At 39.4% G+C, this 13,719-nt stretch overlaps 1 protein-coding gene across 1 annotated transcript in view; it reads right to left on the minus strand.

The window, feature by feature from the left end:
* Positions 1–13,719, minus strand: part of USP8 (ubiquitin specific peptidase 8) — a 67,230-nt gene that overhangs the window by 28,043 nt on the left and 25,468 nt on the right. Inside the window, exons 7-9 of the mRNA XM_081109044.1 lie at positions 11,800–11,842; positions 8,437–8,581; positions 3,145–3,307 (exon numbers count right to left, since the gene is read on the minus strand). Of these exons, the coding sequence (XP_080965170.1) occupies positions 3,145–3,307; positions 8,437–8,581; positions 11,800–11,842 (351 nt within the window). The remainder of the gene's footprint in view (positions 1–3,144; positions 3,308–8,436; positions 8,582–11,799; positions 11,843–13,719) is intronic.

The following is a 13,719-nucleotide window of genomic DNA, read 5'->3' on the forward strand; positions in this document are numbered from 1 at the left end:
CATCCATAATCTCACTACCCAGAGATACCACTTTAATATTTCAGTTATTCTTACTTTTCTACAAAGATACACACGTTTTTAACATCATTTTTACAAAACAATGAAACTTTTATGATGATGCTTTTATCTTATGTCTATTTTTTTAAAGTAATATATTTCTTTACTGATTTCAGAGAGGAAGGGAGAAGGAGAGAGAGATAGAAACATCAATGGTGAGAGAGAATCACCGATCGGCTGCCTCCTGCACACCCCCCACTGGGGACCGAGCCTGCAACCCAGGCATGTGCCCTTGGCCGGAATCGAACCCGGGACCCTTCAGTCCGCAGGCTGACGCTCTATCCACTGAGCCAAGCCAGCCAGGGCTCTTATGTCTATTGTTTATTAATAAAGAGCTGTATGTCATTTGTAATGATCAGCTAATATTCTATTGTATACACGCATATAAACACACATACACATACACCAAAACTGAATTCATCATTTGAACACTTGTTATTTTCCCCATTTAACTATAAACATTGAAGATCCTTCCTTATAAATGTATACACCCCATCAACTCCATTAGGGAATATCCCCAGAGGTGGAGTTGCCAAGCCAATGCACATGAACATCTTTATATTGTTAATCTTTGAAAGGATCCTTAAAAAGTATTTATTTTTGTAGAATAATATCCCAGGAGTAGAACTATTGGTTTAAAGTTTGGTAGATGCTGCCAAATTGCCCTTCAAAAGAACAATACCAATTTATATATTAACAGTGTATGAGAATGCCAATTATAAATCTCTACAATTTTTCCAAACTGGTGGGCATAAATGCTCTTTTGTTTTAATTAGCATTTGTTAGTGGAACTGAACATCTTTTAATATGTTTATTAGTCATTTATATTATACTAGAGGCCCAGCGCACGAAATTGTGCGGGTACGATCCCTAGGGCCTAGCCTCCTGCAATCAGGGCCATCTTCTTGTCACTCCCATTCGCCAGTCCCCAGGTTGAAGGCCGCCTCCGCCACTGGGCTGTCAGGCCATTGGGATCACCAGCTCAACCCCGGCTGCTCAGGGGCTCAGGCCTGTGGGAAAGCGGGCGCCAACGACTTCACCTCCACATGCATGAGCCGGGCCAGCCGCTGAGGGAACGCGCTGCCCACTAAGGGGCGTTCACGCTGCCGCCGCTGCCACTGGGGCTTGAGGGGCTGATGGAAGCTGCGGGGTTCGCCCGCGACCTACCCGCCCGGCATGAGCGGCACAGAGCGGGCAGCGCGTTCCATCAGCGGCCAGCCTGGCGTACGCCCATGGAAGTGAATTCACCAGCACCTACTTTCCCACTGAGCCCCTAAGCAGCTGGGGATGAGCTGGTGAACCCAACAGCCTGACAGCCAGCTTGGTTGTCCTGCCGCCCATGCTGATCCCTCCGTTCACCATTGCTGATCCATCAGAGCCTGTGGGCCGGGGGCAGGGACCAAGAGGTCAGCCTTTCAGCCAGCTCACCAGTCCCCAGGCCCGCTCCGCCCCACTTGTGGGCCAGGGGAGGGTGCGGGGGGGGGGGGGGGGGGCCGGAAGGACCAAGAGGTGCTCAATGCACCTCATGGTGATCGGTCGTTTGGTCATCACAGACACTGGCTTTTTATATATAGAAATGATTTAATCTCATCTTTTGCCTATTTTTCTACAGAGTTTGCAATTCTGTTAGTAAATAGTAAATGTACTTTGAATATTTAAGAAAACAGGTCTTTGTCATATGTTACAAAATCTGTCCCGATTGATTTTTACCTTGTTTATGAAATTTTTAACACAGATATACTGACTTTCCTTAATGGTGTTTTGCTTTAGGATCAAGAAATGAAAACACTTTTTTCCCCCAGATAATAAAAATCCTTTTCCCTAGTAGTTCATTGTTTTAATCAACATATTTATATCTTTGACTCATTTGGAGTCTAGTGTAGTCTAAGAAATTAAGGTACGGATCCCTTTCTTTTACTTACTGGCTAGCCTGCTGCTGTCCCTAAACCATTCATTTAAATCCATCTTTTCCTCACTAATTTGTTATGTTACCTTTATCATACACTAAATTCTCAAATATCTTAGGTTGAACTTTATGAAATTGCTTCTTTTGTAGGTCAGTAGTAGTTAAATATTGGCACTTTCATTTATCAACCTATCCTTGAGTATATTTCTAGATTCTCTATTATATATGTATATGTATGTATTTTTAAGATATATTTTTTATTAATTTCAGAGAGGAAGGAAGAGGGAGAGAGAGAGAGAAACATCAATGATGAGAGATAATCACTGATTGGCTGCCTCCTGCTTGACCCTTACTGGGGATCGAGCCCACAACCTGGGCATGTGCCCTTGACTGGAATGGAACCTGGGACCCTTCAGTCCACAGGCAACACTATATCCACTGAGGCAAACCAGCTAGGGCTAGATTCCCTATTTTAAAGCATGAACTGTTTCAAGGCTTTTAAGATTCCCCGAAGAAGACAATGTTCCATCAATTGACCCTCCTTCCAGCAGGTAAGTTTTATTCTTACCACATTCTCACCAGCATTCAGTGCCATCATTGTTTAATAATTTAACAAATTAAACTGAGTATTTTTATCTTGGTTCATCTGATCAGTGAAAATGGTACTCACTGGTTCAATTTGAGTTTCTCTGATTTGATCACTTTTATGTTATTATCACTTACATATCCTTTTATGTTTATGTCAGAATAAAATAAGTCAACTACTTATTTTATGATTTCATCTTAATTTTCTTATTTATTTGTAAAATCTCTTCAGATTTTAGGCAGATATCTTTCTCTTCGTCTCTGTCTTCTTACAGTATTTTTTCACATCTAAGTTTTTATTTTATGAAGTCAAATCAATCTCTTTTTTCTTAGTGACACCTTCCTTTGTCTTTGTTTCATAATCTAATTCTTAAAACAAAAAATTTCTTTTTTCAGATAAGTTCTATTTCTGAAAATTCTAATATTCTGCTTTAAACTGTTATTTGTTATTTCAAAATTAGTCTTTTATATCTAAATATCAAAAAAATCTACAACCAAAGCATAATGGATCTTCTTGTCCTTAACTAGTCAACATACCTTTCTAACATTCAGAGAAGGCTTGCAATTATAGTAAACAATTAAGGAAACTTGCTAACCTTGAAAAGTGCATCTTTCAGACTCCGTAGAGTTGTTCCAAGTTGTAAATCTTTTGTAGAACTAAACCAGTCAAGAAGTACCACATAATCCACATTCCCCCTCTTCTTCCATTTGTCTTTAGAGTCATCTGGGAGTTTTGCTTCAATCCAATTAGCAGTGATTCTGAAATGTATTAACATTTATATTGGGGCAAAAGTAGATGAGAGGTCCTAATATACTAATATAAGACACCGAGTTTTGTTCTACAGTCTGTATCAGACCATAGCAAACTTTAAAACAGATTTCTTTCTAAGGTCAGACTATGTGTTAAGATATTAAATACCCTAAAATGTTTAATAACATCACAACTACATAATACTGGAATATATTTTAGTATTAGAGACTAAAATTTTGACCCTTTACCAAAAAATGGGGGACCAAACTGAAAACAGGAACCCTTATGAGCATCTTTCAGCCAAGTATAAACGACTGGAAGATCATCCAGGTAACATTATTTATATTTCAGTTCTGATACCTATAATTAATAGTTAACCAAATACCCAAATATTTAACAAACACATACAGCATTTATTATGTGCCAGGTACTATTCCAAACGCTTTATTCTGAATCTCACAACAATACTATAAAGTAGGCATTGTTATCCTCATTTTATAGATGGGGAAACTGAGGCACAAAACATTAATAATCTGCCCAAGGTTACAGCTGTGAAGTGAAGCCAGAATTCAAACTCAGGCAATTTGGTTCACGTCCAAGCTCTTTGCTGCTTTGTTGTGTTGCCTCTTACATCATCAACTGCGAATATTATCAACTCTATGATAAAGCATGCCGTTCATTTCCTCTTTTGCTTACAGAATAGCTGAAGTTCTTCCTGAAGTCCTTACAATGGACCTGCCACATGGTCCCTCCCCCAAATCCTATTCTCTCAATGTCCTCATAATTAACTATGTACTTGCCCCTTTACCCACTCCAGGCACTGGCTTCCTTATAACTTCTGGTATGACTCCCTCAGATAATGCATCAGTCATTCCCCTTATCCCTTCAAGATTTGCTTACTAGTATCTTCTCAGTGAAGCCATACTGGATTAACATTTTTAAAAAAATATATTTTATTGATTTTTTACAGAGAGGAAGGGAGAGAGATAGAGAGTTAGAAACATCGATGAGAGAGAAACATCTATCAGCTGCCTCCTGCACACCACCTACTGAGGATGTGCCTGCAACCAAGGTACATGCCCTTGACCGGATCGAACCTGGGACCCTTCAGTTCGCAGGCTGACGCTCTAACACTGAGCCAAACCGGTTACAGCTGGATTAACACTTTAATACCCCAATATAGAAGCTTGACACACCCATCTTATCAACAGCAGACATATATTTATGTTTTATTGATTGTCTCACCTACCTCATCTTCCTGTTAATTCTATATTTAATAAAAGCATAATATGCTAATTAGACCGGACGTCCTTCTGGACGACCTTCTGGACGAAGCTGGGGCTGTGAGGGTCAAGGCAGAGGCAGCCGCTGTCGTGGTAGGGGCCAGCCCCTTGCACGAATTTCATGCATCAGGCCTCTAGTAAAATATAAGCTCCATGAAGCAAAGATTTGTTTGTTCAACTGACTTAGTCCCAGCACTGCAAACCACAGGAACCCAGCCCATAGCAAGTGTCAGTAAACATCTGCTGAATAACTGAGTCAGTAAGACAGATTTGCTCCTCCAGGTAAGAAACTCCGTATTATTTCTAACAAAGCACCTAGGCATTTATTTAAATGACGATACTGGCAAGCAAGACAGGACTGGTGAAACTTTTATTCATAAGTAAAACTAAATGGCGTTAAGATCATTTTTAAAAAATCCTGTATATAATAATGCAGGTTACTTTACCTATCCTATCTAATAAAAGACAAAAAGGGTAATTGACCGTACCTTCGCTACGCTTCCCATTGGCTAATCAGCAGGATATGCAAATTAACCGCCAACCAAGATGGTGGCCAGAAGCCACACAGCTGAAGCGAGCAGGAGGCTTGCTTGCTCCAGTGATAGAGGAAGCCAAGGTTCCCCGCCTGCCGTGGCCTGGCTCTGAGCTCCGGAAGCAACAATGTTTCGATTATAGAAGCTAAACAAACCCCAGATGCCTGCTTTCAGCCAACCGAGGCCTCAGAACTGGGAGCGCCAGTGATGGCAACAATGTTTCAATTATAGAAGGTAAATAAATCCCAGAATAAAAGAAAAAAAGGAGAGGCTGTGAGCTTCAGTCGTCTGCCAGCCTGAAAACGGCCCTCAGCCTCTCACCCAGACTGGCCAGGCACCCCAGTGGGGACCCCCACCCTAAAAGAGGTGTGGCCAGCCTGAAAACAGCCATCAGCTCCTCATCCAGGCTGGCCAGGCACCCCAGTGGGGACCCCCACCCTGAAGGGGGTGTGACTAGCTGCAAATAGCCATCAGCCTCTCACCCAGGCTGGCCAGGCACCCAAGTGGAACTCCCACCCTGATCCGGGACACCCTTCAGGGCAAACCAGCCGGCCCCCCCCCACATGCACCAGGCCTCTATCCTATATAGTAAAAGGGTAATATGCAAACTGACCCTAACAGCAGAAAGACTGGGAATGACTGGTCTCGTCACTATGACACACACTGACCACCAGGGGGCAGACCCTCAATTGCAGGAGCTGCCCTCTGGTGGTCAGTCACTCCCACATTGGGGAGCTCTGCTCAGCCAAAAGCCAGGCTGATGGCTGCCAGTACAGCAGTGGTGGTGGGAGCCTCTCCTGCCTCCTCAGCAGCACTAAGGATGTCTGACTGCAGCTTAGGTCTGCTCCCCGCTGGCAAGTGGACATCCCCCGAGGGCTGCCAGAGGGATGTCTGATTGTCATCTTAGGCCCAAACCCCTGGGGAGCAGGCCTAAGCCAGCAGGTGGTCATCCCCCGAGGGGTCCCAGACGGCAAGAGGGCACAGGATGGGCTGAGGGACCCCCCGCTGAGTGCACAAATTTTTGTGCACCGGGCCTCTAGTTAGAATATAAAGAAAAAAAGAAGAAATACAAAATGCCTCATAATAATTCTCATCTGATATACTGAAATCAAAAGAATGCTTAGTCAACAAAGAATGAGAAAAAATGAAATGTGATATTCTTAAGGACTATTTTTAACTGCAGGGACATACTTGCCTAAATACTTTTTATCTAAAAACTCAAGATTACTATTCTGCGGAAAACAATAGCATCAACCAGTACCATCTTCACACACCGCTATAACTTTGCTTTACCTTGTCTACTATTTAATACTTTAATTATTCGTTAATTTAATTGAAAGTGATTCTTTACTTAAATAAACAGAAAAATGTATATTGCTATATACATAGAAAAATAGAATCATATCCAATAAAGAATAATCCTAAAAATAATCCTAAAATTAAACAAAATAGATCACTAAATTATGCTATATCCACCCAATAGATCACCATTTAGCAATCAGAATAAATAAACTATAACAACATATAATAATATATATGACTTTCATAAACATTAGGTTGAGTACAAAAAGCCAGACATAAAAGGCTACTGATTGTAGGATTCCATTTATATAAACTACAAAAACAGATAAAAAGGAATCTATTCTAAGTTGGTGGTTCCCTGGGTGGGTGGGGGTATAGGTAGTAACTGACAGGTGGCTTATGAAGACCTTTTGGAGTAATGCTAATGTTTCTTGGTCCAGATACTAACTCAAAGGATGCATTCCATTTTTGACAATTCACTGGGCTAAACACTTACATAAGCATTATCATATGAATATTACACTGTTTTAATATAAAAAACCAGAGTAATCACGGTCAGGTAGCTTTAGACACTGCTGCCTACAGAAAACTCTGAGGCCTGCTCTCTAGTAAGAAAGAGAGATTAGCAAATATTAAAAGGTAATGGTAGCACCAAATTGAGACTTCTTTTAACTAATCCAGGACTGAAACAGAAATTAAAAGGGAATGCTTTTCTTGGTATGCAATTCGTTGTTCTTTAATCTTCAACCTAAACTCACCTGAGTTTCCCAGTAGTCCAATCCCACATTTTGGGAAACAATTAAACTCAATTAAAACCATGAACTTTTTGTTAGTACAAATTAGACTATAACTTTCTTTTTCTTTTCAAATCCTAGGACTATATTCCCACCTACTTGATTAGACTAAGCACTCGAATCTCATATTTAAATAATGTAGTTACTAATCTGTTTGGTGGTTCACAGTAGAGGAATGATAGAGGGAATAGCAGAAGCCACCCTGTTTTGTAAAAAAGGAAATCATCCAGCTATACTAGTTAATTTAAAATTCAGGTAAATAAACAGCTGGATAGATTGATACACAGATTAGACAGGTAACATATTTACAATGCATGCTATTCTTCAGGTCAAACATTTAGCAAACATCTGCAGTATACTAAATATCATGCAAATTTTATTAACTACCTAATTTAAAAATATCTTCTTAATATTGTTAGTCCTAGAATGGACCTACTCCAATCCCATAAACTAAGACCCAGAGAGGTTACATAATTTATGTAATACTCAAAATAGTGAAAATAATCTTGGATCTGAAGTTTTAACTCTGTCACTGATGAGATAGTTTCTAATATACAACATACCCATGCATGGTAACTTTAATTTTATAGGTTAAAAGCTTTTTTATCAAAAAAGAAAGAAAGTACATTTTTAAGTTAAGTCCTTACAAATGCCAGGCTCAAACTTCTCAAAACCTCTGAGATAAGTACTATTATTATCCCCATTTTATAGATGGGAACATGGGCTTAGGAGGTTAAGTCACTAGGTAGAAGTAAGGTAGCTAATAAAAGACATTTATAATCTCACCATAGTCTGCCTTTAGAGTCTTTACTCTCTCTTAATGGCTTAGTTATACACTGTCTTCTTCCAAAAAGTATTTGTGTGCTCTTTTACCACAGATAACAGTATGAGAAATCTCCAATTAAAAACAATTCAATTAGTTCACAATTTTAGTCTATTTGATGCATATGCTTCAAAAGCTCATATGTAAAAACAGTATGAGAAGTTAGTCAACAAACACCTGGGGAGAGAGAGTACACAAGGGCGGCTTCATTTATCTTCTAAGGCTCTAAATGCCACAGACAGGAGAGAGCACCCAGACTGGGTAAGGTGTACATTACAAGCAAAAATGAAAAGGTCAATGGGAAAAGAAAACACTATTATATCACATTTAGATTGGATGCTAATAATTAACATTTACTACTCTCCACAGTTTACCATTCTATCTAAACACACAATGACCCACCCTGGACTGATGGCTTCTTCAGGAACACTTAGAGAATCTGAAATATGGGAATCCTGATAATCCTGCATTCTTCGAGCATCCATTATAATCAAGCTGATGTTTTCATCCATCATCATTGTGTATAGTTGCTTTGCTGTGATTGATCCTAGGAATCAAGAGAGATGATATTTGTGATAAGTAACACCCAGTTCTGTGTGTTATCAGTAAACACAAGGCAAGCACAGCTTTTTCTAGAAGAATAAAATATACTGGGTGTTACATACTTGCTTTTCCATCACATTATTTATTACCTTTTAAACTAACATTAAATATAACATGCATTTTTGACATTTATCAAGAAACTAACTCAACGCTCTATTTATAAAGACTTAATAAAATTTGCTGTTGAGTTTACAATTATTTCTGGTGTCGGCTCTGTTACTGTTTTAAAATAAAGGAAATTAATAAGTATATCTCAGGAAAATATTACATTTTTTAAAATTAAGCCATTTAAAAAATGTCAATTAGAAGAAAGTTCTATGGCTCAAAAATTCTTGAAAGCGTCTACGTTCTTTAATGGGGTTTTATGAGAGCTATTTTAGATTTTCATGTATCCCCCGAGCAACAAGCCAAAAGCCTGTTATTTGTGTTCCATGAGAGGGGTTGGCAAACCATGGCCACCTGTATTTACTGGAACACAGCTATACTCATTTGTTTACATATTGTCTATGGCCGCTTTCACACTACAATAGCAAAGACCACAGGGCCCCCCCAAGCCCAAAATATTTACTATCCAATCCTTTAATATTTAGCCAAAATAAACATTCCCTATGTTGCTATTTTCCTTTTCCAGCTTCTACCACCTAAAGCAGTGATGGCAAACCTATGACACCCGTGTCAGAGGTGACATGCGAACTCATTTTTTTGGTTGATTTTTCTTTGTTAAATGGCATTTAAATATATAAAATAAATATCAAAAATATAAATCTTTGTTTTACTATGGTTGCAAATATCAAAAAATTTCTATATGTGACATGGCACCAGAGTTAAGTTAGGGTTTTTCAAAATGCTGATATGCCGAGCTCAAAAGGTTCGCCATCGCTGATCTAAAGTAAAAGATCAGAAAGCACTACAAGGGAGCTTAATATGTGAAGAACTTTCTTTGGTAGTGAGCTGTGAGAAGAATGTAGTCACATTATCTCCTAAGCTAAAGTATCTAGCTACTGCCCTGGCCAGTGTGGCTCAGTTGGTTGGAGGGTGGTTCCGTACACCCAAAGGTGGTGGGTATGATTCCTGGTCACAGCCCATACCTGATAGGGGTGCATTTGGAGGCAACCAATCAACGTTTCTCACATCTATGTTTCTCTTCCTCTCTCTCTTTCTCTCTCTAAAACCAAAAAAAATCATGTCCTCAGGTGAGGGAAAAAAACCCCAGCTGCTAATAACCATCCTACTTCCCTTTCTAACCATCAAGATTATTCTGACAAGAGACCAAACCACTCTAAAGAGGTTGAGACCAAACCACTGAGAAGGATATCAAAGCAGGATGAGATATAAAGGAACATACAGATAAAAACAAATCTTAGAATGAATTGATAACAGCTTCTAGTAAGGTACTTTACTAGGTTTAATTTTTGTTGTATGGCAATATTTTAAATAAATTATTTATTTTAGTGTTATACTCAATATTTAAGTTAAACCTTTTCTGAGACAAAAACTTAGGGCAACTACCTAAGTCTTATTCTTTAGGTTATATATCTGTCACTAGAGCAGCGGTCGCCAACCTTTCAGACTTCACGTACCACCGGTTGGCGACCGCTGCACTACAGCATCCACACCACCTGTAGATAGTATCAAAATTACTGGTTTAGATTTTTTAAGGGAGTAAAGAAGATTTTTAAATAATTAAGTATTCAACTGAGAGTAATAAGTAGTACTAGCTAACACTTTATATAAAGTTTATTATGCATTCTACCAGTTTCACATATATTAACTCATTCAATCCTCATCAATAACCCTATGAAATCAGTACTATTATTATCCCCACTTTAGAAAAGGGAAATTAAGCCCTAGCTGGTTTGGCTCAGTGTATTGAGCTTTGTGCCATGGACTGAAGGGTCTTGGGTTCCATTCTGGTCAGGGGCATGTATCTCGCTTGGTTGCAGGCTTGATCCCCAGCCCTGGTCGGGGCGTGTGCAGGAGGCAACCAATCGATGTGTCTCTCTTACATCGATGTTTTTCTCTCTCTCTCTCCCTCCCCCTCCCTTCCACTCTCTCTAAAAACCAATAGAAAAATATCCTCAGGAGAGGATTAACAAAAAAATAAAAATAAATAAAAACAATTACTTATTTAAAATGAAAGTAAAAAAAAAGGAAATTAAGTTAAAGAGGTTAACATGCTCAAGATCACATGGAAATTCAGAGGAGCCAATGTTCAACCCCAGGCAGTCTCACTTCTGAGAGTCCATGTTCTTAACTACTGTTAAACTACCTTGAAAAGAAAATAATGACAACTACTAACTGTGGTTTTGATGTTTTCAATTGCATCCTATATAATAAAAGCCTAATATACTAAGTGTCTAGTCATCCATTCAACCAATCAAAGTGTAATATGCTAATGATATGCTAAGGCCACTTCAACTGCTTGCTATGATGTGCACTGACCACCAGGGGGCAGACGCTCCAACAGGTAGGTTAGCTTGCTGCTGGGGCCCGGCCAATTGGGACTGAGACGGGCCAGACATGCCCTGGAGCCCTCACGTGGTTCTGCCTTGGCTGCCAACCTCCTGTGTCCCTCTCCGACCCTGATCGTGTACTGGTGGGGTCCTTCACCCTGGCCTGCGCCTTCTCACAATCTGGGGATGTTGGAGAGCCAGTTTCAGCCTGATCCCACAGGCCAGGCTGAGGGACCCCACTGATGCATGAATTCATGCACCAGGCCTCTAGTAGTATAAATATAACCCACGATATATAAATTCAGAATAGAATACATTTTCAGTATATTTGTACAGGCAAGGTTATATACAGATTAAAGGCCCAGTGCACGAAATTCATGCACTGGGGGGGAGGGGGTGTCCCTCAGCCCTGCCCACGCCCTTTCGCAGTCTGGGAGCCCTTGGGGGATATCTAATTTCTGGGAGCGGCTCCCGCCTCCGCTGCTGCACTTGCTAGCTATGAGCCTGGCTTCTGGCTGAGCAGCCTTCTCTCTGTGGTAGAGCACTGACCAACCAGGGGGCAGCTCCTGCATTGAGCATCTGCCTCCTGGTGGTCAGTGTGCATCATGGTTGTTCCACTGTTAGGTCGATTTGCATATTAGCCTTTTATTATATAGGATGAGACAATATTAGAATCTCACTGTATAAAATCTGAAGCTAACACACTTACCTTTCTCTGTGGTCTTATTTCTTTCACTGTTTTCACCATTTATCTATTTCATAGAAAAGCAAATTTCAAAATTAATAATAGACACAAAAATGTTCATAGAAACAAAAAGTTCAACTTTAATATCTCATTGAAACTGAAAGCCTAGGAAATGAAGGGCTCAGGGTACTGTCATTTTATAAAAATGCACATGAACAGTAATGGCATTACCAGGTTACTATGGCGGTAGTTAACAGCTAAAATAACTAGCAGCATATCTGAATCATATGACATTTCTTCAAAATTTTCTTCAGTTGATGGCTAAATATAATTTAAAAGCACAGATTATTACAGACATTTATTATTTAATTTAATGAGAAATTCCTTACAATGAAATAAAAATTGGGCTATTACTTGGCATGGAATATTCAAAATGATGAAAGAGAAAACCTAGAAATACTCTACCCAGCAAAGTTATCATTCAGAATTGAAGGAGAGATAATTTCTGAGATAAGCAAAAACTAAAGGAGCTCAATATCATTAAACCAGTAATACAAGAAATGTTAAAGAGACTTCTTTAAGCGGAAAAGAAATGGCCAATAGTAAAAATTTTTAATTACTGGAAAGAGCCCTAGCTGGTTTGGCTCAGCGGATAGAGTGTCAGTCAGCCTGCTGACTAAAAAGTCATGGGTTCGATTCCAGTCAAGGGCATATGCCCAGGTTGCAGGCTCTACCCCCAGTAGGCGGTGTGCAGGAGGCATTGAATCAATGATTCTCATCATTGTTGTTTCTCTCTCTTCCTCTCCTTTCCTTTCTGAAATCAATAAAAATATATTACAAAATAAAATAAAATATTGGAAAGAAAAAACACACACTAATGCAGGCAAACATTTAGTAAAAGTAGGGGTCAACCATGGATTAAACTAGTATGAAGGTTAAAAGACAAAGTAAGATCATGTGTAACTATAGTAATTAATGGATTCATACACACACACACTCACACAAAAGGTGTAAAATATGTCAAAAACATAAACATTGGGGATTAGTAAAAATGTAGTATACGATTCCACTCATATGAGGTACCTAGGGTAGTCAAATGCATAGACAGAAAATAGAGTGGTAGGTGCCAGGAGCTGGGGGGAGGGAAGTTTGGGGAGTTACTGTATAAAGCAGCAGTCGCCAACTGGTGGTCCATGAACCACTGGTGGTCCGTGAGGTCCGAAAAGTTGGCGACCACTGGTTTAAAGGATACAGAGTTTCTGTTTAGCAAGATAAAAGGAGTTCTGGAGATGAACAGTGAATGGCTGCACAACAATGTGAATGGACTCAATACCACTGACCTGGATACGGTATTAAATATTATGTTATGTGTATTTTACAACAATAAAAAAAATTTTAAATGTAGGGCCCCTATCTCCCAGTCTCTAGGAGGGTAGGAGCCTAACTTCCATAACTGACAATTAGCAAACACAGATGCCTCTCACATTGACCAACCTTCTATACTAACATACTCTAACACTTTTCCATGAGCTATTCAGCATTTAAAAATCCGCCTAGCCCTAGACTGTTTGGCTCAGTCGATAGAGCCTCAGCCTACGGACTGAAGGGTCCCAGGTTCGATTCCGGTCAAGGGTACATGCCCGGGTTGAAGGCTTGATCCCCAGTAGGGGCGTGCAGGAGGCAGCCAATCAATGATTCTCTTTCATCATTGATGTTTCTATCTCTTTCCCTCTTCCTCTTTGAAATACATAAAAAAATATTTTTAAAAAATATGAAAATCTGATCAACATAATTTAAACTAAATAAATGAACAAAAATCTGCCTACATTTTAAGAATCGAGTTCAATATCCCATATTACAATAGTCTTGAATAGTCTTTATTAACATTTTTTTAAAATGGAGCTTTTAAAATGCAATTGTAAGCGATCAACTTAAAACAGACTG

This window comes from Myotis nattereri, assembly GCF_964212035.1.
Source record: "Myotis nattereri genome assembly, chromosome: 1".
Taxonomy (NCBI): domain Eukaryota; kingdom Metazoa; phylum Chordata; class Mammalia; order Chiroptera; family Vespertilionidae; genus Myotis; species Myotis nattereri.